The 27,690-nt window shown below is 43.0% G+C and overlaps 1 protein-coding gene across 1 annotated transcript in view; it reads right to left on the bottom strand.

Annotated features, from left to right (window-relative positions):
- The window catches only part of mtus2a (microtubule associated tumor suppressor candidate 2a), a gene marked incomplete at both ends in the record, with an annotated part of 136,239 nt that overhangs the window by 21,658 nt on the left and 86,891 nt on the right, over nt 1-27,690 (bottom strand). The window contains 2 exons of the mRNA XM_084320483.1: nt 3,968-4,066; nt 9,553-9,747. Of these exons, the coding sequence (XP_084176609.1) occupies nt 3,968-4,066; nt 9,553-9,747 (294 nt within the window). The remainder of the gene's footprint in view (nt 1-3,967; nt 4,067-9,552; nt 9,748-27,690) is intronic.

The raw sequence follows: 27,690 nt of genomic DNA, 5'->3' as shown, positions 1-27,690 counted from the left end.
TCTTGTGTGGACATTCGAATTTGTTTGTATTTGAACCGTGGCGAGTCTGAACCCCACCAGGCTCGTCACAATATACATCCACACGCATGCACACACACGCACACACACACACACACACACGCACACGTACACATACACATACACATACACACACACACACACACACACACACACACACACACACACACACACACACACACACACACACACACACACACACACACACACACACACACACACACACAAACATTAAACAGTAAAATGCCATTTCTTTGCCCAGGATTTCCTCTTCAATAATGACTTCTGGAAACCTTGTGTAAATTCTGTCTCTCTCTCTTTCTCTCTCTCACACGTGCATGCACACACACACACACACACACACACACACACACACACACACACACACACACACACACACACACACACACACACACACACACACACACACACACACACACACACACACACACACACACACACACACACACACACACACACACACACACACACACAAACACACATAGATGATTGTACACACATACAGGGTACACACATGAAGAATATTAAGTGGGTCTGTATGGCAAAGTGTAACGGAACATACAAATGACGGGAGATGAGGAGAAGAGTTAGGAGGATGATTAGGAAGGGTTGGTGATGTGGTGAGGAGTGGAGTCAGTAGGAAGGGTTGGTGATGTGGTGAGGAGTGGAGTCAGTAGGAAGGGTTGGTGATGTGGTGAGGAGTTAGTTAGGAGGAAGGGTTGGTGATGTGGTGAGGAGTGGAGTCAGTAGGAAGGGTTGGTGATGTGGTGAGGAGTTAGTTAGGAGGAAGGGTTGGTGATGTGGTGAGGAGTTAGTTAGGAGGAAGGGTTGGTGATGTGGTGAGGAGTTAGTTAGGAGGAAGGGTTGGTGATGTGGTGAGGAGTGGAGTCAGTAGGAAGGGTTGGTGATGTGGTGAGGAGTTAGTTAGGAGGAAGGGTTGGTGATGTGGTGAGGAGTTAGTTAGGAGGAAGGGTTGGTGATGTGGTGAGGAGTTAGTTAGGAGGAAGGGTTGGTGATGTGGTGAGGAGTTAGTTAGGAGGAAGGGTTGGTGATGTGGTGAGGAGTTAGTTAGGAGGAAGGGTTGGTGATGTGGTGAGGAGTTAGTTAGGAGGAAGGGTTGGTGATGTGGTGAGGAGTTAGTTAGGAGGAAGGGTTGGTGATGTGGTGAGGAGTTAGTTAGGAGGAAGGGTTGGTGATGTGGTGAGGAGTTAGTTAGGAGGAAGGGTTGGTGATGTGGTGAGGAGTTAGTTAGGAGGAAGGGTTGGTGATGTGGTGAGGAGTTAGTTAGGAGGAAGGGTTGGTGATGTGGTGAGGAGTTAATTAGGAGAAAGGGTTGGTGATGTGGTGAGGAGTTAGTTAGGAGGAAGGGTTGGTGATGTGGTGAGGAGTTAATTAGGAGGAAGGGTTGGTGATGTGGTGAGGAGTTAATTAGGAGGAAGGGTTGGTGATGTGGTGAGGAGTTAGGAGGAGTAGGGAGGGTTGGTGATGTGGTGAGGAGTTAGGAGGAGTAGGGAGGGTTGGTGATGTGGTGAGGAGTTAGGAGGAGTAGGGAGGGTTGGTGATGTGGTGAGGAGTTAGGAGGAGTAGGGAGGGTTGGTGATGTGGTGAGGAGTTAGGAGGAGTAGGAAGGGTTGGTGATGTGGTGAGGAGTTAGGAGGAGTAGGAAGGGTTGGTGATGTGGTGAGGAGTTAAGCCCTGAATATACTCGAGAAGTTGGCGCGTATATCCGCGCGGTCACAAAATCTAACAGGCACACGTATACGGTACAGACAAGTGCGTAGACGAAAATCACGCAATTTACGTCACGCGTACCAACGCGTATCCACGGACGCGGGGAAGTATATTCAGGCCTTTAGGAGGAGTAGGTTGGTGATGTAGTAAGGAGTTAGGAGGAGGGGTAGGAAGGGTTAGTGATGTGGTAAGGAGTTAGGAGGAGGGGTAGGAAGGGTTAGTGATGTGGTAAGGAGTGGAGGCAGTAGGAAGGGTTGGTGATGTGGTAAGGAGTTGATAAAATACTGTACCACAAAAATATTACTAACAAAAATATACATGGAAACTGTTTCCAAGGATTCATTATAATCAAATTGAAAATGCTTTTGATTCATAGATGCGAAGCGCATCCCATGAGCCACTAGGCTATTAGTTCCTGTAGTTATTGAGTTACTGATGAGTGAGTTAGTGACATCGCTGGTCACAGATAGGCTGCTTCGCATCTAAAAATCTCTTTATGTATAATTAAAAAGATCTTTATAGTAGGCCCACTGATCCCAGGCCCGATGGAGAGCCTGTGGAGGTGGTGATGGGGGTTAAAGCCGGGCTAGCAGGGGGGCACTGCTGGGGGTTAAAGCCGGGCTAGCAGGGGGCCACTGCTGGAGATAGCGCTGAGGGATGGTGGAGTATTATGGGCTGATGGTGGAGGATTGGTACAGGAAAACGCCTGAAGGGTATGTTCTGAGGATCAAAGACAATTCAACAGAGCGAGTACACTGGGATTTACCACACTGGGGTTTTTCTTTCTCTCTCACTTTGTGTGTGTGTGTGTGTGTGTGTGTGTGTGTGTGTGTGTGTGTGTGTGTGTGTGTGTGTGTGTGTGTGTGTGTGTGTGTGTGTGTGTGTGTGTGTGTGTGTGTGTGTGTGTGTGTGTGTGTGTGTGTGTGTGTGTGTGTGTGTGTGTGTGTGTGTGTGTGTGTGTGTGTGTGTGTGTGTGTGTGTGTGTGTGTGTGCATGGGTTTGTGTGTGCGTGTATGAGAGAGAGAGAGATAGAGAGACAGACAGACAGACAGACAGACAGACAGACAGACAGACAGACAGACAGACAGACAGACAGACAGACAGACAGACAGACAGACAGACAGACAGACAGACAGACAGACAGACAGACAGACAGACAGACAGACAGACAGACAGACAGACAGACAGACAGACAGACAGACAGACAGACAGACAGACAGGACCGTACCATCTCAACCCCCTGCTGACAGTGTGAAACCAAACCTACACCCTTGTGTGTGTGTGATCGAGAGAAAGATATATATTTATTACATGGCGTTTTCACATTCGCCGAAATGCTTGCTTGCGCTCGTCAGAGGTCCGTTATTACTCGATAACGGACCTCTGCCGAACAATAATGACTGCTGTGCGCAGCTGTTCGCAATCAAGCCCACTGACACACTGCATCAGTGCAGCCAATCAGACACACCTGCCGGCTGCACTGACAGCGGAGTGTGTGTGACGATGACAGCGGGAGCGACAGAACAGAACTGTGTCTGCATTTGATCTCGTCTTGTCGATGTAAAATGAATTAGGTATATTGGGAGAGAGAGATGGGGGGAGGGAGAGAGAGAAAGAGAGAGAGGGAGAGTTAGAGATAGACAGAGTGAGTGAGTGTGTATGTGTGTGCATGGGTTTGTGTGTGCATGTATGAGAGAGAGAGAGAGATACAGACAGACAGACAGACAGACAGACAGACAGACACAGACAGACAGACAGACAGACAGACAGACAGACACAGACAGACAGACAGACAGACAGACAGACAGACAGACAGACAGACAGACAGACAGACAGACAGACAGACAGACAGACAGACAGACAGACAGACAGACAGACAGACAGACAGACAGACAGACAGACAGACAGACAGACAGACAGACAGACAGACAGACAGACAGACAGATAGATAGATACTGTAGATAGATAGATAGATAGATAGATAGATAGATAGATAGATAGATAGATAGATAGATAGATAGATAGATAGATAGATAGATAGATAGATAGATAGATAGATAGATAGATAGATAGATAGATAGATAGATAGATAGATAGATAGATAGATAGATAGATAGATAGATAGATAGATAGATAGATAGATAGATAGATAGATAGATAGATAGATAGATAGATAGATCGATCGATCGAGTCTGACCTGGGGACTGGGGCTTGGGGGGAACCACTGCCAGCCTTTTGGGGGAGGAGGGGAGAGAGCGTGTGACCTCTGAACTCCTCTGGAACTCCTTCCTGCGAACTGTCAATCAACAAGATCAAATCAAGCATCATTATTATTTATTCTTTTTTTGCGATTATTAAATAAAGAATTACATGAATCTGTGTAGAAGTTATGCCTCCCATTGCCACCTCCCTTTTTTGCCAATTGCCATGAACAGTTAATCAGCTGACCTTTGGCGCCTGACCAACCTTTCCACAAAATATTTTACAAGTATGTGAATCCATTTGGAAGTTATGTGCCTCTTTGCGATAGGCCACTCCCATTACCACACCCTCTTTTTACCAATTGACATGATCACATCTTCACACACACACACACACACACACACACACACACACACACACACACACACACACACACACACACACACACACACACACACACACACACACACACACACACACACACACACACACACACACACACACACACACACACACACACACACACACACACACACACACACACACACACACACACACACACACACACACACACACACACACACACACTTCAACTCCATGACAAAGACTGTGGCCGTTAGATGGTGGGGAGACTTTCGTGGATCAACTAACCAGCCAACCAACCAACAGAGCAAGCTATAGAGCTGCTGGTTGCAGCTAAAAATATATAGTGGAGAGATAGATATAGATAGATATAGTCAAAAGAAAAGACCGGCAGCAGTAGCAGCGGCAGACCTCAGGGATCTAATTTGGGGCCTCATGCATTTTAAGAGCTGGGCTCATTAACCTTTCTCACACACAGGCAGCACACCCACCACTAACATCCATGACTGGTGCTACTCTCCTACAGTATGCTGCTTCATCTCTGCCTCTGCTCTGTTCGTCAGCTTTCCCCCCATCTATATCTATCTATCTATCTATCTATCTATCTATCTATCTATCTATCTATCTATCTATCTATCTATCTATCTATCTATCTATCTATCTATCTATCTATCTATCTATCTATCTATCTATCTATCTATCTATCTATCTATCTATCTATCTATCTATCTATCTATCTATCTATCTATCTATCTATCTATCTATCTATCTATCTATCTATCTATCTATCTATCTATCTATCTATCTATCTATCTATCTATCTATCTATCTATCTATCTATCTATCTATCTATCTATCTATCTATCTATCTATCTATCTATCTATCTATCTATCTATCTATCTATCTATCTATCTATCTATCTATCTATCTATCTATCTATCTATCTATCTATCTATCTATCTATCTATCTATCTATCTATCTATCTATCTATCTATCTATCTATCTATCTATCTATCTATCTATCTATCTATCTATCTATCTATCTATCTATCTATCTATCTATCTATCTATCTATCTATCTATCTATCTATCTATCTATCTATCTATCTATCTATCTATCTATCTATCTATCTATCTATCTATCTATCTATCTATCTATCTATCTATCTATCTATCTATCTATCAGTAGTTACTGAAAGTAGTTAGTTGGTTGTGGAGGAGAGGAGATGGGAGAGTTGGTTGTGGAGAAGAGAAGAGAAGAGAGGAGAGGAGAGGAGAGGAGAGGAGAGGAGAGGAGAGCAGAGCAGAGGAGAAGAGAAGAGAAGAGAAGAGAAGAGAAGAGAAGAGAAGAGAAGAGAAGAGAGGAGAGGAGAGGAGAGGAGAGGAGAGGAGAGGAGAGGAGAGGAGAGGAGAGGAGAGGAGAGGAGAGGAGAGGAGAGGAGAGGAGAGGAGAGGAGAGGAGAGGAGATTAGAGGAGAGGAGAGGAGAGGAGGGAGTTGGTTCTGGAGCAGAGAGAAGAGGAGAGGAGAGGAGAGGAGAGGAGAGGAGAGGAGAGGAGAGGAGAGGAGAGGAGAGGAGAGGAGAGGAGAGGAGAGGAGAGGAGAGGAGAGGAGAGGAGAGGAGAGGAGAGGAGAGGAGAGGAGGGAGTTGGTTCTGGAGCAGAGAGAAGAGGGAGACCACAAGGAGAATCTAATTATATCAGTAATGGAAGAGAAGCTTCTGATCCTGAACATAACGCTGGTGTGTGTGTGTGTCTCCCAGAGCGACTCATTACTGTCAACTAATACCAAGACAGTTGAGATCTCCTAACCACATGCACACGCAAATATACACATAACCACACGCACACGCACGCACGCATGCACACACACACACACACACACACACACACACACACACACACACACACACACACACACACACACACACACACACACACACACACACACACACACACACACACACACACACACACACACACACACACACACACACACACACACACACACACACACACACACACACACACACACACACACACACACACACACACACACACACACACACACACACACACACACTAACCACTTGTATCTCCCCTAACCAGGAGAAGCTCACTAGCAATCGACAGGCCGCTGGTGTGATCCCAGGGTGTTATCCAATTCCGAGCTAGCAACTGGAGTGTGGCTACAACAACATCTACGGTGTCCACCATCTCTGCCAATGTGCCCTTGAGCAAGGCACCGAACCCCGAAACTGCTCCAGAGGTGTTCTGACCTCTCTGAAGAAATGCATAATATTATGTCTGGTGGGTCTGTGTGTACAGTATGTGTAACTGGGAAGGACATGAGGCAAGACAAATTTCAACTGACACTTCTACCAAACCAACTACTCTAGTAACTTGTGTTTCTAGGCAACAAGGACGCTGCCAGCTTGTTGGTTCTGTATTTCCACTTCCCATGTGCAACAGGGCACGGCATCTAGGAAGGCATATGTAACAGACGTTGTCACAACCGTTACACATATATTAGCTTTTGAGGTCCGTAAGTCTTCGCATTAAAAACGCCAGGCCCCATGTTAATTTTCGTAACAAATATATTGAGTGAGCTAGCTAAGCCTTATATAGTAGATGCATTATTTATTCGATTTGGGAATATCCACATGGGTAGAAATATTCAACTTAACTCACAATATCCTAAAATACTCATGACATCTACCCAGCCCTGTAGCACATTAGAAAACCCACTCAGGTTTACCGTCAGACAATAGGAGAGAGGTTTTCTCCCAGCGGCAACACTGTCTGCATACCTGATCTACAGACCGCTAGGAATAGTGCAGATTTATTTTCTCGGTTCTGTTTTTAACCTTTATTTACTCAGGGTAGATTCTGTTTTTAATATGGCTGTCAAAATTAATGCTTTAACTTTGGAGATTAATTTAAATTAATTTAAAGCATTCAAATAAATTAATCTAGATTAATCTATGGAGTGAAAAATCTTCCATTTTAGCACCGCGAATATAAGAAAGAGGTCTAGCTGAGTCAATGTTGATGGTTTTGTTGAACATTTGTATTTCACAGGAGAGAAACTGTATTCAAAGAAAGCTATTAAAATAGTCTTTGAATCTAAATATACTTTCTTTGTGTTGATTTTACATTAATTCCATGATTTTAAATATCTGTTACAAGCTTCGGTTTTAAGTAGAAAAATGCTATTTAATTACAGACAATTGTGAGATTAATTAGTTAATTTTTTTTAATCTATTGACAGCACTAGTTTTTAACCTTTATTTACCCAGAGTAGGTTCTGTTTTTAACCTTTATTTACCCAGAGTAGGTTCCGTTTTTAACCTTTATCTACACAGGGTAGGTTCTGTTTTTAACCTTTATCTACCCAGGGTAGGTTCTGTTTTTAACCTTTATTTACCCAGGGTAGGTTCGCTGAGCACTGATGCTCTTTTTCAGCAACGCTCTGCTTCACACACAGTTCCACACACTGATACCTGGGAGTTGCCCAGTACAACCACAGTCTGACACTGTTGGCCACTGAGCAGCTCCACTGGAGTGGTTGAGGGTTAAGTTAAGTACCTTGCTCAAGGGCACTTCAACTTTGGGTAATGAGAGAGAGGGCAGTGTTATGCATTCACTTGATCTTATTCCTGTTCTGAAATTTGTATGTGTTACTGCACATAATGTGGCTGTGATGTAGATAGTTGTGATAAAGCGTGTAGAAATGAAACTGGTCTGGTGGTCTCTAGTCATATAGTGTTCTGATAGGAGATGGTAGAGGTAAGAGGGAATGCCACACACACACACACCGTCATCTAGTATTAATGATCCCCCCTACTGGCCTACTTCCTGTGACCAGAGGGGACAGGTTAGTCTTCCTCTACAGGCAGTGGCCTACTATTCTGCTGCCCTATTACTGAATGGGAAACAGTTTGCACCCATGTATATTTCCTGTGCGTGATTGTATTAGCAAACACTGTAATGGGAAATACACCTGGGCCCATTCAGAATGTTTATGTTGTCAGGTCTATATCATCCAACATTGTAACAGTGGGTAAGACTCCAGCTGAATTGTGAACGTGTTAACAGAACCATTCAGTAATGGCAGAAATCATAATGGGGCTTTAACTTGGAAGTAAGATTTTAAGGAGGCATTTGTAAATGATCCCCATCTATATTTCAGATTATTGTTGCTTGGCAGTTCTGTGGCAACTACCTAACTTTGCAGCAACTCTTTGTTGAGATGCAGGACCAAAATAATCAACTAAAAACGGTTATTTATTTCTTCACGACATGCTGTCAGCGACAGAAAGTGGAAAAGCAACAAGGTTTCATTCATTGCTAGTGGGGAAGCCCAAGCCCAAGCAGTGGAGAGTGGCAATGAATAAAATCCCTGTATGTAGTCGCAAGACATTGCTCAAAAGAGTGACTGGTTTTCAACATGTTTCGCCTTTCTACCCCCTCTTGCAAGAGTGAACGACAATCCAAGAGCAGGTGTTCTTCGACGTACACAACTTTGGTTATGTATTTTTTGTGTTGCATTTGAATTTGAGAGCTATACCCCAATTGACCTATCTCAAACCCGCCCTCTTTTTTTATTTTTGTATCCACTTTTTCTCCTTATTTTTCTATTTTTCTCCCATCCCAATTTTGTGTTGCCAATTCTCCCCTTCAATTCTCGACTATGCCTCCCACTGGTCGGCTGTAGTGAGGATAAAAGCCTTGCATCACGTGTCCCCTCCGGTACACGAGGAGGCAGCCTGTTGCATCTTTTCACCAGACAGTGCGGTCTCTCAGTGGCGAAGAGTAAGCGCGTGGGGAGGCTCACGCTGCCCCCAATACTTCCTGACTCTGCTGTACAGGCGTCACAAAACCGACCTGTAGGAGTCGCTGTCCACAACGTCCAATCCCCACCCACCGACTTTCCACCCGCTACCTCTGCCAATTGAGATAGTATGACGACTGGCCCAAGCCGCAGGCAATGCTGACTCCGGGAGTCGAGACCGCAGCCTCTTGCATTGGTGACGAGCGCAATCTCCGCTACGCCACCCAGTCGCCCCCCCCCCCCACCCTCTTTTCTTGATCCTCCAATTGGAACAGTTGCTTTGAGGACAAAGCGACAGTTGCGATTGGAGGATCAAGAAAAGAGGGCGGGGGTCTGAGTTAGGTCCGCTTTTGATGTTCCAAATGACAGTTGGCGAGACGGACCTCCCGGGGAGTTTCTGGGCTGGGCGGGCAGGTAGCGTCTGGGCAGGGCCGGGGTGGAGGGTGGCTGGAGGCTGGCGGAGCGGCAGGGGCCTCCTCTCTGCTGGTCTGCAGATGGAGGGCTGGAGGCCACGGTCGGGGCGGCGGTGGAGGTCACCCTGTCGAGTGGAGGCTCTGGCTCCTCACCAACACTCAGACCTGGAACACACACACACACAAGAGCACACAGCATTAGAGGAGATTAGTTGATTCTGACACCTACTGTTTAAGACAGTGACATAAAAAGACATGTTCAAATGTAGTTTGTAATGTAATGATCCCTAAACATACTGGTAGATATGAGTGTTTTATTGATGCTGAATAGTGGCAACTATAGACTATAGCAGCATTGCTGCTGCTGTCTATTTCCTACTTGAACATGCTGCCCTAAAAAGTCACTTTCAAGGTATACAGTACTTTTATCAAAAGGTCAAACCAAAGGCATACTTGTGTCAGACACGTTGTGTTATATAAGGTCGCTTTCACATATAGTTTTGGTGGACTCGGTGCGGTTCTGGTGGTGAAGTTGCAACATTGTTGCATTCTTCATTTGGTTCGCCTGCGTTCACATAGCAATCTGTCAGGCGCACCAAACTATCTGAACAATGTCACGCGGTCGAAAAGGGCGCTTGTCTATTGGACAGTGGAAATGTGTGTGTGGCTGCGAGCCCGTGTGTGCGTGCGCGCGTGTGTGTGTGTGTGTCTGTGTGTGGACTGCGAGCTCTGTCTGACTCCAGATCAGCGGAGGCGAGTTGTTCTATTGAAGCCGATTACCACCATCCTCTCGCTAAACAACTTGTACACCACGTTGTTATATATATATAATAATAACAATATAATAAGCTGCGTTTTTTCTTCCTTCTTCCCAAGATGCACAGTTAGATATATAGATAGATAGATAGATAGATAGATAGATAGATAGATAGATAGATAGATAGATAGATAGATAGATAGATAGATAGATAGATAGATAGATAGATAGATAGATAGATAGATAGACAGATAGACAGATAGACAGATAGATAGATAGATAGATAGATAGATAGATAGATAGATAGATAGATAGATAGATAGATAGATAGATAGATAGATAGATAGATAGATAGATAGATAGATGTAACACTTCCTCCGGTCCTGGTCCTGTGGGACCAGGACTCAGACAGTCATATTCACAAGTACCTCCCATTAACAATAACACTCGATCAACATTGCCACCCGGTGGGCTGATGCCAATCTGGCATCAGCTCACACACCAACTCATTGTTATTTATTGTCAGTTGTGTTTGTTGTGTTTATTGTCTGTTGTCTCCACTTTGTTAGTCTTGTGTTCCCCTGTCTGTGGTTTGTAATTATGTTTAGTCTGGTTGGTTATTTGTTATTGTTTTCCAGTGTACTCTGTGTTCTATTGTTTCTGTCTACCACACCTGTGTCTTGTTTGTAAATTACCCTCTGTGTCTTGTCAATTAGTCTGTGTATATAGTCAGACTAAGCATCGACGGGGCACCGGTTGAGAGAGTGAACAGTTTCAAGTACCTCGGAGCCCACATATCCGAGGACTTGACATGGACCACACACATTGACAGTGTTGTGAAGAAGGCACGACAACGCCTCTACTTCCTCAGGCGCCTAAGGAAGTTCCAAGTCAGTCAGAAGATCCTTAGGAACAATAGAGAGCATCCTGACCGGCAACATCACCTCCTGGTTTGGGAATAGCACTGCACAAGACCGTAGCAGACTACAAAGAGTGACACGTTCAGCCGAACGCACAATTGGAGGGGGGCTTCCCACCCTCCAGAACATTTACAACAAGCGGTGCAAGGGGAAGGCTAAGAGAATTATTAAGGACTCGAGCCACCCGAACAACTGCCTCTTTGAACTGCTGCGGTCAGGCAAGCGATACCGGAGTCTTAAGGCGAGCACAGAAAGACTCAGAAGAAGCTTCTATCCCCAGGCCATCAGGCTGCTAAACGAACAATAATCACTATGCAACAACCATCAAATGCACACACACCCACACGCACACACTCACTCAAACAAACAACACACTGCAGCACCCACTCCACACTTTAGATCACACAAACACACTACACTTTATATTGATTGATAAAGGATTTGCACTACAACTCGTACACCTACTGTGAATTGTACCTAAATTGCACCTCGTCCCATTTCTCCATTTCTGCCTTGCACTATATAGTATTGTATATTAGTACACTGCACAGTATTGTATATTGTATGGTAACTATGTCTATTCTGCATCGAACATTGTACATATGTCTAAACTGAACACTGTGACCTCATTTTTTTTACTTCTAATTTTACTATGTTATTTTATTTCATACTTATCTTGTCTTGCACAGTCTCTGGAGCGCAACAGTAAGAAGCATTTTGTATAAAAGTATTCTGTACTTCTGTATGACAACTATTAAAGAAACTTGAAACTTGAACTAGTCCTGTCTGTCCTGCCCTGCTGGGCGCGATCATTGTTAAATGTTACCTGTGTGTGTTAGTCGTGTATGTACCTTGTGTTGTAGTAAACTGTTCATCGTCACGCTCTGTCTCCGGTCTCATCTATACTCTGCCATCTGGGTCCATCATGCCAAAGAAGCGTAGGACTAATCGTAACAGATAGATAGATAGATAGATAGATAGATAGATAGATAGATAGATAGATAGATAGATAGATAGATAGATAGATAGATAGATAGATAGATAGATAGATAGATAGATAGATAGATAGATAGATAGATAGATAGATAGATAGATAGATAGATAGATAGATAGATAGATAGATAGATAGATAGATAGATAGATAGATAGATAGATAGATAGATAGATAGATAGATAGATAGATAGATAGATGCAGTGTGCTTGTTTTGCATTGAATGCTGCGAGCAGTGGTAATAATAAGCACTTCCTATATTTGGTTCGTGTTTGGTTCGATGAAGCGAACCGAGACCTATGTTTTCAGACGGACCAGAGTTCGCCTGTTTGGTTCGGCGGACCGAGTTCGACCACATTCACACAAACCCGAAAAACCGGACTATCGAATTCTGGTCTGATAATCCGGACCAAACAGCCCCTGTGTGAAAGCGACCTTAAAGGCTCTCAGGGACTAGACCTTGGTGTCCTGAGCAAAGACCATTATCTGGGACCCCTCTCCTCTCTAGGCTGTATGTATCCCTATGAAAAGTCTGATCCTGATAAAAGGTCTCTCTCTCTCTCTCTCTCTCTCTCTCTCTCTCTCTCTCTCTCAGACACACACATCCACAAACACTAACTGTAATGTACTGTTGTACAGGGACCAGGTTATTTTATGTCTGGTAGGTGGTTTTATAGCCTGATAAATAGTTTGGAACCTCTGGGCCAGTAACTGCCGCTCTCAATCTTCGCTTTGTTAACCTGGAGTATGCGCGAGCGCACGCACGCACACACGCACACACACAAACACACACCTACACACACCTACACACACCTACACACACCTACACACACACACACACACACACACGCACACACACAAACACACACACACACCTACACTCACCTACACTCACCTACACACACACACACACACACACACACACACACACACACACACACACACACACACACACACACACACACACACACACACACACACACACACACACACACACACACACACACACACACACACACACACACACACACACACACAGCCTGATGCACACACACGATGAAGAACACTTGTGGATGCAATTGCTATACAGACCCATAGAGAAATACACACACAGGTTAATGCATATTCACACACACAAACAAACAAACACAGACGATCACCCATGCCGGCTTGTTGTACAATGGTAATCTTTATGAAATTACTTGGTAATAGAGTGGAACACTGGGTGGCAAACACATGCACACACACACACTGTACCCCGCAAGTCTCTCCTACTACAATCAATAATGACACAAGAACGGATCACTTTCACATCTACGCCTCTGTCAGTCAGTTCAGGATGAACAACGTACATGTAGGTGAAGAATCCAATATTTCTAAAGATGTTTCCCACCCTATAGATATACTACATTAGCTGTGGGAGAAACCACTAGTGCCGACCACAGCTGTCTTTGCATAACAACAGCCATGTCGTCAGGTGTGCTCAAATACATAGCACCCCTCCCCTCAAAGTTTGGTGTGAAAATGTGAACGATGGTCTGTGTGATTGCCATGAAATGCAACAGCATTGCTTGGTGTCTGTGAAATATCTGTCTATGACCTTGTTGTATTTAAAAGCCTCTAGGCCATAGGTGTCAAACTCACGGCCCGCGGGCCAAATGCGGCCCGCCACGTCATTTGATGTGGCCCCCCAAGAGCTCTGGTTAAAAAAAAAAAAAATTTTTTTTTTTTTTTTTTTTTTACATTCATCTTGGGTTAAAAAATAGCGGTGTTAAAATAATTGTGGGTTAATGCGTTAATAAAGCTTTGACAGCCTTAGTTATTACACATTCTTACACATACATGTGTGTTCTGAGGTATTGATGAAGTAACAAAGGAAAAAAGCCAAAAGCACTTACTCCTCAGACATTCATTGACAATTTTACAGCCCAAAATACAAAAAAGATCGAGGTGGAATAGGTAACAAAGGGTTGAAGAAATATTGTCTGAACTGTCAGATGCAAACTGGCTGTGTGACATAACCGAGCATCTCGCTCAATTGAATAAGAAGCTGTAGGGACGCAAACAAGTCCCACCCAAAACTTGACCAATATAGTTGTGAACTGAGACAACCCTTATTTTGTTATTTTTGAGTACAGTTACAGTTGTGTGTTCATGCAGACACATAATAGCAATTTCATTACGAATTGAAAATGGGGGACCCTGATGTAAACAAGTCGAAAGTCTTTCTCTGGTCTGCAGCCCCTTAACAATTGTGTGTATTGAGCTGTACTGTACTGTACCCATTCTGCAATCTGTTAATTAAAGTTAATTAAACTAACTTCCATTAGTTGGATGTATGGCCTCTGCAAGGTTGTGTGCAGCCATTTGTTTTTGCAGCTCACAGGTGTTAGTTCTGCCCCTCTTGACTGTGACAAAAAGGTTTTGAACAAACTTAATGTCATAGCTTGTATTTGATGATATTCTTCTTTGTTATTTACTTGAATGGTTTGATCATTGATTGATGGAGTAATATGGGGTTCTGATAAACTAAAATTATTTGTTAAAATAACATAAGCTAACATATATTTTTACATCTATGCAAATGCATATGCAATATGTATAACTTGAATAAGTAATAAATACAGAAACAACATGTTTAACAATATGTAAATGAGTAGCTACATTTATTTTACATTACATTAACATTTATACGGTATTCGGCCCTTTGAGGGCAACCATAATGCTGATGTGGCCCTCTGTGAAAATGAGTTTGACACCCCTGCTCTAGGCTGTTGTTTTATACATTGTAGATAATAAATAGCGCAATATCTCTCTCTCTCTCACGTTCAGAGACTCGCACGGCGTTATGACTTGTAATAAGTGAATTGTATATAGAAACAACTCACCAAAATTGACTTGCACAACTGATTTTTTTTTATCTACGAAGGGGGGGGGGGGGGGGGGGGGGGGCCTTCACTCCCCCTCAACCAACCCCTGCGACCTTACTACTATACGCAGGAGCCACCCTCCGCCACTGACCACGCCCCCAAATGTGTCCCCTCCACCATTGAAAACAAAATTACGCCCTTGATACTGATGTAATTTATCCTCTATCAGTGGTGCTCAACCTGGGATCTGGGGACCCCCAGGGGTCCTTGAGATTGTCCCAGTGGATCCCCAGAAAAATTGTGAATACTTTACGTTCACTATTTCATTCAGTGTAACAGTGAGCCTGATTGGAGTAAAAGTCACAAGAGTGACTATTGTGATCATATGCTTCACATTCTCAACTAATTCTGGACTTATTACTGTAATCATATCTTACAACCAAGATTGTGGAGGTCCCCTAGACAGAATCTAATCAAATGGGGGCCTCATGTGTCTTGATTTGGGGGCCTTGACACAAATGAAAGTTATTCATTTATTTTTATATTGAGCATCGTGATACACATCTTGCTCTTGAATACAACTGGATTGTGGTAGAGAATGGAGGGCTGGTGGTAGAGAATGGAGGGCTGGTGATAGAGAATGGAGGGCTGGTGATAGAGAATGGAGGGCTGGTGTTAGATAATGGAGGGCTGGTGGTAGAGAATGGAGGGCTGGTGTTAGATAATGGAGGGCTGGTGGTAGAGAATGGAGGGCTGGTGATAGAGAATGGAGGGCTGGTGTTAGAGAATGGAGGGCTGGTGGTAGAGATGGATTGATGAATGAATGAATGCTTGAATGAATGAATGAATGAATGAATGAATGAATGAATGAATGAATGAATGAATGAATGAATGAATGAATGAATGAATGAATGAATGAATGAATGGATGGATGGATGGATGGGTGACTGAATGAATGAATGAATGACTGAATTTCTTAGTAGTCTCTCTTAATACAAGTGTTTTCTAGTACTGGGACACAAAGCACTTTAGAATGGAATGACCACATACATTTTTCAGTGGGTGCCCCCAGTGGGAAACCCTGAACCCCTAACCCTGTTGGTGTTAATGCTAAGAGAGCCAAACCCTCTACCCATTGAGCAGAGGACCACAGCTGCGATGTTGTTGATGTTGTATTGTCTTATTGTCTTAACCATATATTGTGTGTGTAACCCTTTTAGGTGTGAGTTTAAGTTTAAAAAAAAAATTATATATACTGTACTACATTTATAAATGTATAATTAAATAAATGTCCTCCTTCAACATTTTTCAACTATGCTATAGCTTTCGATGGCCAGTAGCCCATGTGACATTCAAGTTCAAGTTTCAAGTTTCTTTAATAGTTGTCATACAGAAGTACAGAATACTTTCATACAAAATGCTTCTTACTGTTACGCTCCAGAGACTGTGCTAGACAAGATAGTATCAAATAACATAGTATAGCATGTAATTTAGAAGAAGACAATGAGGTCACAGTGTTCGGTATAGACATATGTACAATGTTCTGAGTTACCATATAATATACAATACTATGCAGTGTACTAATGTACAGTACTATATAGTGCAAAGCAGAAATGGGATGAGGTACAATTTAGGTACAATTTACAGTAAGGTGTACGAGTTGTAGTGCAATCCTTCATCAATAAATATAAAGTGTGGGGAGTGGGTGCTACAGTGTTTGTTTAAAGTGGGTGTGTGCTATAAAGTGTGTGGAGTGGGTGCTACAGTGTGTTTGTTTAAAGTGAGTGTGTGCGTGTGGATGTGTGTGCTATGTGCGTTTGGTGGTTGTTGTTGTGTAGTGTTCAATGTTCGTTTAGCAGCCTGATGGCCTGGGGATAGAAGCTTCTTCTGAGTCTTTCTGTGCTCGCCTTGAGACTCCGGTATCGCTTGCCTGACCGCAGCAGTTCAAAGAGGCAGTTGTTCGGGTGACTGGAGTCTTTAATGATTCTCTTAGCCTTGCCCTTGCAACGCTTGTTGTAAATGTAAATGTAAATGTAATGTAAATGTAATGTAAATGTAAATGTAAAACATCACCATTAGAATATTATGTTCAAGATTCAAGATTCAAGAGGTAAGAGGTAAGAGGAAAAATACAAATAATAATAGAATACGAATAGAATAGAAATAAAATAGACATGATTAAAGTACTGAGATCAAATGCAAAAGGTAATGAGTCCTATGTACACTACTAAATACAATATTAAAGCATTACATCACGCGCAGGAGTGGGTTGTGAGAATTAGACCATGCCTAGGGGTGGTCGTTAGACCCCCCTAGGCATGGTCTAATTCTCACAACCCACGACTGCATATGGTGTAATGTCTTTTATACAACTGGCGCATTCATGCTATACAATAAACACACATTAATTGAAGATTTATTGAAAAAACCATAAAAGTAGTAGGAAAAAGTAGTTCCCAAAAAAAAAAAGAGAAGTTGCCTCCATGTGGAAGCAGCTCGGAAGTGCATCCAACTGTTCTCACTGTCTCTCAACTAAGACATCCAACAAACTAACACATCCAACTGTCTTTCAACTAAGACATCCAACAAACTAACACATCCGACTGTCTTTCAACTAGACATCCAACAAACTAACACATCCAACTTTTCTTTTGTTTTGAACCTACTTTCTATAAAACTTTATTCTTAAATGCTTCTATAGAAAGTAGGTCAAACAAATTAAAAAAAGTTTTCTTTGCCCTATATAGGGGAGGGGGAGCCTTGTTTCCAACTGGTTAAGTTTAGGCACTCTTTCGAAGTCGCTCTCTTTCGAAGTTGGTTAAGGTTAGAGTTTGGAATCAGGGCTGGTGGTCTATCACCCTGCTCTAAAGACAAACTCTAACCTTAACCAAATTCGAAAGAGAGCGACTTCGAAAGAGTGCCTAAACTTAACCAGTTGGAAACAAGGCGGACAGTAGTAAAATTAGCAATCAATCAATCAATCAATTCAATAATCCACGCTCACTTAAAACAGCGCACCTCCCAGCTGCTTCTATAGAAAGTAGGTACACATTTTTTTTTAAATAAATTGCAATTAATCAATCAATCAATCAATTCGCACAGTTTTTATTTTGTTCCACAATGATTCATGACCCATCAATTACATCATCCAACATTGTTTAAGAAACTAACACATGCGCCGTGACAGAATCGTTTTTAGTCTTTATGACCCTATCACCATCCTTTCGTAACGTTTACTGTCCGCCATCTTGCTTGCATTTCTAAAAACTTGCACGGCGGAGTGATAGTAATTCGGTTGTGGGCGGGTCCTGGGACCAAGAGCGTGGGGTTATTACAAAGAATCGAGAAATTTGCATGCCATTGTATAAACAGTTATACTCTATGTCACTATGTAATTTCTATGTACATTTTTATGTAATTTCTATGTAAAGTTCTAATGTAATCAAATGAACTGTAATCAACAAAACACTGATTCAACACTTTTACAATCAAATGTTTGGCTGCTATAGTAACTGATGGATAATATGCATGCATTGAAATGCTGATTGACCTATGTAAGTATTCAACAGAAACAGAGCATTGAGATCAGTGCATTTAGAAAACAGTGAAATCTGCATATATACAACTACTGTGAAAATAAGTTTCCAAGAGGTTCTAGAGGCCTGCGGGCACAATACACACACTGGCTAATACACGTGCGTTGTCTTGTGTTGGCGCCAACTCCCTCAGGCCTTAAGGGTGTGAAGATTAGGCCACTGCTCCACAGGAGGCCGTGTTCTGATAGGCCGAGAGTCTGTGGAGCAGCTCTCCCATTGGTGGAGAGCTGGAGTGTTTCTGTGAGCAGCAGAGTCTTTTTTATGGGGAATTGGGTTAGCTGCTTAGCGACTGTTCCAAACACACTCCTTCAGTCTCTGTTCTGTTCTCCCATTTCCCAGTTTTAACTACTAGTACTGTGTTCGCTCAATGAACTAGTAAAACCTAAATAATTATGTTGTTTTTTTGTTTGTTGTTGTTTTACACAACAGATTTGCCATATAAATACTGTAGTGATTTATAGTATTTATTTATGTGTTTTTCTTTCATAGATTTACCACAAAAATACCACATACAGTATTTATATAGTAGAACGTTATAGAAACTTAAGGTGAATCACTATAGTTATAAGGTTTACCATAGTAGTTTGACTTGTGAACATTTTTCTTTGAAAGTAATTTGTACGTATGAAAATAAAACTGGATTACTATAGTTTTACACTACGGATTTTCATTTGAGAGCACATAGTAGCTGGAGATGGTAAAAGCACAAGGTTGGTCTTTAATTAATATTAACCAGCTAATCCATTGAGACATAGCATTCACACATTATACATTTATGGCCAGTTGTGTTGAAAATAAATGAATTTCTTATCATGACATGCAATATAAATCTTTCATGCAAGCCTTGTCAGTCCTTTGTTATAGGATAGTGTTTGATCAGTCAGTGTTAAATATGGGAAGAGATGACAAGAGATGGAGGAGGAATGGAGAGATAAAAGAGAGAGAGAGAGAGAGAGAGAGAGAGAGAGAGAGAGAGAGAGAGAGAGAGAGAGAGAGAGAGAGAGAGAGAGAGAGAGAGAGAGAGAGACCATGTAAGTGTATGGTATACAGTGGTTGAGGGAGGGGGAGTAACCAGACCAGCCAGTTAATCTTCCAGTAGGAGGAAGAGTCGAGACAAGTAAATACTTAAACATGGACACACATACAGTACATATACTACAGACACACATACAGTGCATGTACTACAGACACACATACATGTATTACAGACACACATAACGTTATATGTATTGCATGCATCCACATCCACATAGGAGCTTAAAACCACATTTTAAAAACTGCTGGCATTTGAAAGGTAATGAAGACAAATACATATTCAACTTGTTAGCATATGTATGGAGATTCATGTACTTTCCCCCCATTTGTGTGTGCCTATGCATGTGTGCCTGTGTGTGCGTGTGCGTGTGCGTGTGCGTGTGTGTGTGTGTGTGTGTGTGTGTGCGCGTGTGCATGCCAGTTCCATTTTTCTAGCACCAGGCCAGTACAGTATGGAAAATGAGTGAGTGTGCAAATTAGTGGACACATATATCCAACCCCTGTGAGCTGATTGGCAGGGCTGTTCTTATTCCATTTTTATTATTTGTATACCAGTCAACAGTGTGTGCGTGTGTGTGCTTGTGTGCGTGTGTATGTGCGAGTGGGCCAGATAGGATGCTGAATACAACATTACCCAGCTGTTGTCTGTCAGCAGAAAGAAAGGTTTCAGCATCAACATGGTTTGCTGAGGAGTGAAACCGCTGCTTTCCAGACCAATTATTATATTTCTTCTTTAACCCTTTCAGGGGTGAGTTTCCTCTGAATTCTATTTTGGAATTCTAGAATGAACCAGTACCCATTGTTATGTCATCATTAGGCCTACAATGGTGAGTTCTCGCACAGGGAAACAATAGAAGTACAGATAAAAGGATAGAGGGGGGGGGGGGGGGGTAATGTCTTGGGTAAAATCATGAAAGGAAAGTCTATTAAATATTCTACAATAAACAAGCACCAGACCAGAACATTGACCTGATATGACAAGTCGATCGCTGTGAACAGGAATCTGCTCATTAACTACAGTATTAGGTCAAGTATGAAGCATTGGACGGACTCACAAAGAACTAGCGTGGCCGCATGGGGGGGAGTGGCTGTGACGCAGGGACGGAGAGATGGAGGGAGAAGGAGAAGGAGAGAATGTGTGGGGAGTGGGGGAGCGATGGGGGGAGGGAGCAAGAGGGAAGGAGGGAGGGAGAGAGGAAAAGAGAGAGGGACAAATTGACGAGAGAGCGAGAGAGAGAGGGGAGGAGGGGGAGAGGAAGATAGTTATGGAGAGAGAGAGAGGGAGGAAGGGAGGAGAGAGGGGGGAAAGAAGGAGGGAGAGGGGGAGAAAGGGACGAGAGAGAGGGAAGGAGGGAGAGAATAAGCGTTATGGAGAGAGAGGGAAAGAGAGAGAGGGCGTGGGAAGGAGGGAGAGAAGGAGAGATGCAGGGAGGGAAGAAAGGAGGGAGATATCCGGGGAGAGAGGGATAGAGGCAGGGAAAGATGAAGGGAAGAATGTAATTCAGGAAGGAATCCCGCTCGGAGGTGGGGGAGAGAACGAGGGATGTATTTCATTAACGGCTTAAGGCGAGGCGAGGCGATGCACATCACTGATTGGCTAAGTGCCAGCTGATGATGGATAGCATACTGTACAGTAGCCTGGATGGAGGAGGAGAGGAGCAAGCTCAGCATATTCTAGAGAGAAACCCATGAACTCTTAACAAGGACAGTGAATGAGGGAATAAGAGGAAAAGAGAGGAAGAGGAACCACCCCCCCCCCCTCCCTCCTCCTCCTGTACTCAGCAGGAGGCCATTATTTAATTAGAACAGTGAACATCACTTGTGTTTCATGGTATGATAGAAGGAGTCTCTCCATCTCTCTGCCTGGATCACTTCCATACAGGGCAGGGGGGCTGACACAGCAACAAATAGAGCTGCTCATTAGGGCGAGGCTCCTCACCTGTTCCTGTCGGTGTGATTGGAACACAGCCTTCTCACCTGTTTCTGATTGGAACAAACTAACAACAGGGAGGCATTGTTTTTGAATAGCAGATTATCCTGCTCCATTAGAAGTAGAAGTTATAGTTTTGACCGTATTCACGCGGCGGCCATTTTGCTCTTATTTCTCCGGACCAAGGTGGAAAGGGAATCCCAACCTGAGCATGACATAAAAGATAAGAATAAGATAAGATAAGATAAGATAAGATAAGATAAGATAAGATAAGATGAGATAAGCAAAGCTAAATTGATGCAGTGTGAATAATATGGTAAATTATGGCAAGGCTGATAGAGTTGTGCCCTTCCTGATGACTTGTCGTACAGAACTTGTAAGTCGCTTTGGATAAAAGCATCAGCTAAATGACTAAATGTAAATGTAAATGTAAGGCAAATAGGCTGGAGCTTAAGCCTGCTTTGGACCCACATGCTTGACGTACAAGTATACCACTCGAAGCACTTTACAATGGAATGACTGCATAACAAACCCCAGTGTTGGCAGTGTTGGTGCACCAGGCACTCTATCCTAGGTACAGGTTGGACTTCATGCTGCCGGAGGAGTGGAGTTTAAGAGGAGTATTTCACTGAGTGAAACAGAGCTGTTGATTTGACTGCAGTATAACCCTCCCCTCGCGCTGCCGCCCTTCAGCTAAATCAGCACATTCACATTCAAGGGGAGAAATGTCCGCTGTCCTGGAGGAATTGATTATATCCATAGCGATGCGTGTAACGCACACACACACACACACACACACACACACACACACACACACACACACACACACACACACACACACACACACACACACACACACACACACACACACACACACACACACACACACACACACACACACACACACACACACACACACACACACACACACACACACACACACACACACACACACACACTCACATTCAATACACGTGAGCTTTTCAGACCCAAGGATAATTCTATTTGCTACCATGCAACAGAAATAGCACGCTCTTTCACTACTGACGAATTCCTTGACGACTGGGAAATTAGTGGACTTTTAAAAGTATAATTAAAATTGTAATTGTAATTAGTTTATAAATAAAGAGAGGGGAGGGAGGGTAAGAATTATAGATGTAAAATGTAATATCAAGCTGACTAATCATTATTCTACCTCTGCAGTTAGGCAGTTGTTCTCAGAGGAAAAGCCAGAGCATCCATCAACACTGACAGTAAGACAGCACGGTATTTCAGCATGAAGATTCACTTCTTCATCTTCCGTTTAGCGATCGCTGCTTCCTGAATATGTCACTCACAGATATTTGATACAGTTACGTCTGTTTGCATGGGTCAAGATGTTTATTTTTTTAATCAAATCTTTTTTATTAAATGTTTTCCACATGAAAGAAGACACAACACAATACAATAATAATAATAATAATAATAATAATAATAATAATAATAATAATAATAATAATAATAATAATAATAATAATAATAATAATAATAATAATAATAATAATAATAATAATAATAATAATAATAATAATAATAATAATAATAATAATAATAATAATAATAATAATAATAATAATAATAATAATAATAATAATAATAATAATAATAATAATAATAATAATAATAATAATAATAATAATAATAATAATAATAATAATAATAATACATAAAAAGACATCACAGGACAGTAACTTATTACAATAATGACAAGACAATAATTGAGACAGACTGTATAGTGATCATCTTGAGCCCCCTCCATCACCATACACAACAGCCACGATCCCCAACCCTCGAGGATCCCGAGTCCGGCGCCCCAGCGAGTCAAAGCATCATGCCTCTTTAACACCACGACTCGCAGAGGCCCCGAACCAGGGCCCCCCCCCCCCCCCCCATTCCGAGCCCGCGACCATCAGACCCACAGCCAAAGGGGCCCAAAACATATACATAATTAAATATACAAAAAACACCAAAAAAAAAAAAACAATGTAGATGGGCACTCGCTCGCTCTCTCCCCCCCCTCCCACCCCAGGACCTCAACGTGAGTTACATACATAATATATTATTCAGTAATTGAAATTTATATGCACTCTTTTAGCTTTGCAACAGCAGCCAACCAGATTGTGATATTATATTCATTAACCCCTATAACACGTGCAGTGGGTCAAGATGTTTGATACAGTTAAGTCTGTCATGGATATGTGTGTGGGTGTGGGTGTGGGTGTGGGTATGGGTGTGTGTGTGTGTGTGTGTGTGTGTGTGTGTGTGTGTGTGTGTGTGTGTGTGTGTGTGTGTGTGTGTGTGTGTGTGTGTGTGTGTGTGTGTGTGTGTGTGTGTGTGTGTGCGTGTGTGCGTGCGTGTGTGTGTGTGGGGGGGGGGGGGGGGGGGGGGGGGGGGTAGCCAGGTTCAGATGTGTGATGAAACAGCCATGAAATAAAAGCAAACACCCTGAGCAGATGGTAGTGAACCTAAAAGGGTCTTCTCTTTGACACACCGTTCTGACCCTCATATTGTGTATTGTGTTTGTATCACCTGGCATGTTGGGAGAAAACAAAGAAACATGAAATAGACTAGGGCTGTTGTGGAAAGAAATGGTTGTGCACAATGTTTAGCACACACACACACACACATGCGCATATACACACGCATGCACCACAAACACACACGTGCCTTCTTTAAGTCTGGCAGTGTTCTCTGATTCAGACACGGTGGCCTAGATTTTTTTTTTTATCCCTCTATGGCTTGTTCTGCTGCCATACTGTATATAGAGACTAAACAAAAAATAACGTAACCACTACCTCCCTATACTAATATCCGATACCAAGAAACATGTAACATGCTACAAATCAAAGCAAAGTCCTTTGATTTGCTGCATTTTAACACATAGAAAGATGTTATGGAGAAGATGTGATTATATATCTCAATAATTTTTGTCCATTGACCCCAAACTGATGGTCTACGTCTTTTATCTATTTCTCCTGAGGGCAGTGGCTCAGGAGGTAGAGCGGTCGTCTGGTAGGGGGAAGGTTTCCAGTTCAATTCCCGCTCCTCCTGGGCAGCGTGTCAAAGTATCACAGATAAGAGCAAGACACTTAACACCTAATTGCTCCTGATGTGTAGGTTGGCACCTTGCATGGTTGCCTCCACCATCTGTGTGTGAATGTGTGAGTGAATGGGTGGATATGAGAAACAAAATTGTAAAGCACTTTGGATAAAAGCGCTATATAAAATGCACCATTTACCATTCTATATTCAGTCAAAGTAATAGATTGGATTGGTACTGGGAATATCAAAGGGGTATTGGTGCACTTTATACAATGGCATGCACATTTCTTGATTCTGATTGGCTGAAACAGTCAAGTTAGACGTTGTTATTTCATATAACACACTCCACGTGACCCCAGATCCCTCCCACAACCGATTTTTTTTTTTAATTTATGAGACCGCCATAGATAGACAAATGGAAGTATGAATATATTTTGAACGAATCCTCCAAAAAAGATAGTCAACTGGAATATGTTAGTTCGTTACACATATGTTGGATTATGTAATTGGTTTGTCATGACCCATTGTGAAACAAAAGAAAAATCACAGACTAAAAAAAAATAAATAAAATGGCTGTCACACAAAGCGATTTCACTGGATGTCCCGGACACAATGGAAGTATGGATATATTCGTAACAAATAATTAAAAAAAGATACAGTCAACTGGAATATGTTAGTTGTTTACACATATGTTGGATTATGTAATTGGTTTGTCATGACCCATTGTCAAAACAATAATAAATCGCGGGATTTATATGAAGTTTGTTGTTAGATGGCATGCTTTGTAGCACCTCCCTCTGCTTCTAGACACGGAGGCAACTTTATTATTATTTGTTGGACCTACTTTTTCTGTGGATTGTTTTGTGAATAAATATCCATTATTGTGAGGGCTGGAGGAATCCTGCATGCAGCCCAACGAGGGGGCGTGCCGTTTTTGTCCTTCACGCACCTGATGGGAGTTTGCGATCAGCTTGGGAGAGTATAGTATTGCAGACTCCCCTCCATTCCTTGTCGGGTCGTTCTTGTTACCACCATCTACTGCCGCGTCTCCGGCGTGAGACGTTGAGCCACCCATCACCACCTGTCGCCGTTTTCCTAGAGTGGGACACCGTCTTGGCTCTCTATTACTCCACGGGAGGATCCCAGTGTTACCACTCCCTCTTCATGGTCCTCGTTCCTGGGGTGAGGCTCGCCATCGCTCTCTATTACTCCACGGGAGGATGCCCGTGTTCTCACCCCGTTCCCCTCGGACCCCCTGTGTGCTGCGTTGCCCGTCGGCAGCGTCTGGTCGGGAGGAAGAAGATTCCTTGGCAGAGCTGCAGAGCCGCAGAGCCCTACTCGGTGTAGGGACGAAGAAGATTCCTGTTACTTTTTTCACAGCCTGTTCGCCCGTTAAAGGCACAGTGCCGCCTTTTTTTGTGTTCATGGACTTTGATGTTTTTACCCCCTTAACACTTTCAGTGCCACTCACGAGATTTCTCGGTTTTTTTTATAGGTGGTTGCATGCCACTCACGAGATTTCTCAGAATTATTATTATTATTATTTTTTTGCGATCTGAAAAATTATTGCATCACCCGAGCCTACCCGAGTATAGCCGAGGGGCGCCGGCGATCACTGTGGAAAAAAGCGCCCCCTGTCGTCTCCCAGATGACATAAGTGATTTTGGAATGGACTCAATGAAAATGAATGGGGAAAAAAATCCGGTACTCCACATTTTCCAGTTCACTGATCCAGCCGGGGTTACTAGAGTTCCTTCTGGAGCCTCAGATCCCCGCGGATCATGGAGTTCTACTGTATCGCGTTGGATCCATACACGTATCGATTTTTTCGAATGGTGATCAGGAATTGGAATATACCAGTTGGATACCATCTGATGTCAGGTAAGGACTCTATGTTATCAGTGGTAGGATAATCAGAGTAAGTTTGATGAAGTTATAAGCTGTTTTGTGAAATGTCTTCTTTCGGTTTCACTGTAAAAGTCCGTGAGGAAATCAACGGAGCGATTATCAGTGCGCGGCCGTAATGTGCGTGCGTGCACGTATAATATTGATCATCTAGCGTTTATTTGAAAACGATTCATAAAAAGGCAGACGAATATCAACGTTGTGGAATATTCCACTAAGAGACGATTTTCATAGAATGCTCCAGAATGAGCTGTTTTTTATATCAAAACGGGGGCTTTTCTAACTGCTCTGAAACGGCAACGACGCGATAAAAAAACAATCTGCCTTCACAGCACTGACTGGAAAATAGTCTTTGATAATGCGATGGGCAGATTAGACACATAGCCATAATTTAAAACATAGATTAGGCGATATTAACGTTAACATTGGCGCCGATGGTGGCATTCAAGCGGTAAAACGGAAAACCAGGCGTGGCGCTGAAAGTGTTAAAGGCTGAGTGCCGCTTTTTTTGTATATAATAAATCATGCCCTTGCTTTGGCTAACTCTGATTACCTGTCTGTGTCGTGCAATTGGGGTCGCTATACAAACCATAACAGTACGACCCGACCAGTCGACGACCCCAGCCGGCACAGACAGTGTATGTGAGACAGCCCCTGCAAGCTAACCCCATGTGTAGCCTCCCCACAGCTAGGACTGTCTTTTCAGCTAGCTTGTTCTCCTCTGCTAGTCCAGCCATCTGCTAGCTTAGCCCCTGCAGCTAACCAGCTAGCGCAGCCTCTATGTTGATGTAGTCTTACAGCTAGCATAGGCCCTGTAGCTAGCTAAGCCCCTGCAGCTAACCGGCTTCCTCAGCTAGTCCAGCAGTCTGCTAGCTTAGCTCCAGCAGCTTGCACAGCCTCTATGTGGATATAGCCTTACAGCTAGCATAGGCCCTGTAGCTTGCTATGCCCTGGCAGCTGACCCTGTTCCCTCTGCTAGTCCACTTTATGTGTAGCTTTCCCAGCTAGCATGGCCTCCACTTT

The sequence above is a fragment of the Notolepis coatsorum genome, assembly GCF_963971535.1.
Source record: "Notolepis coatsorum genome assembly, chromosome: 8".
NCBI classification, from domain to species: Eukaryota; Metazoa; Chordata; class Actinopteri; order Aulopiformes; family Paralepididae; genus Notolepis; species Notolepis coatsorum.
This window is presented reverse-complemented; position numbering and strand designations above follow the sequence as displayed.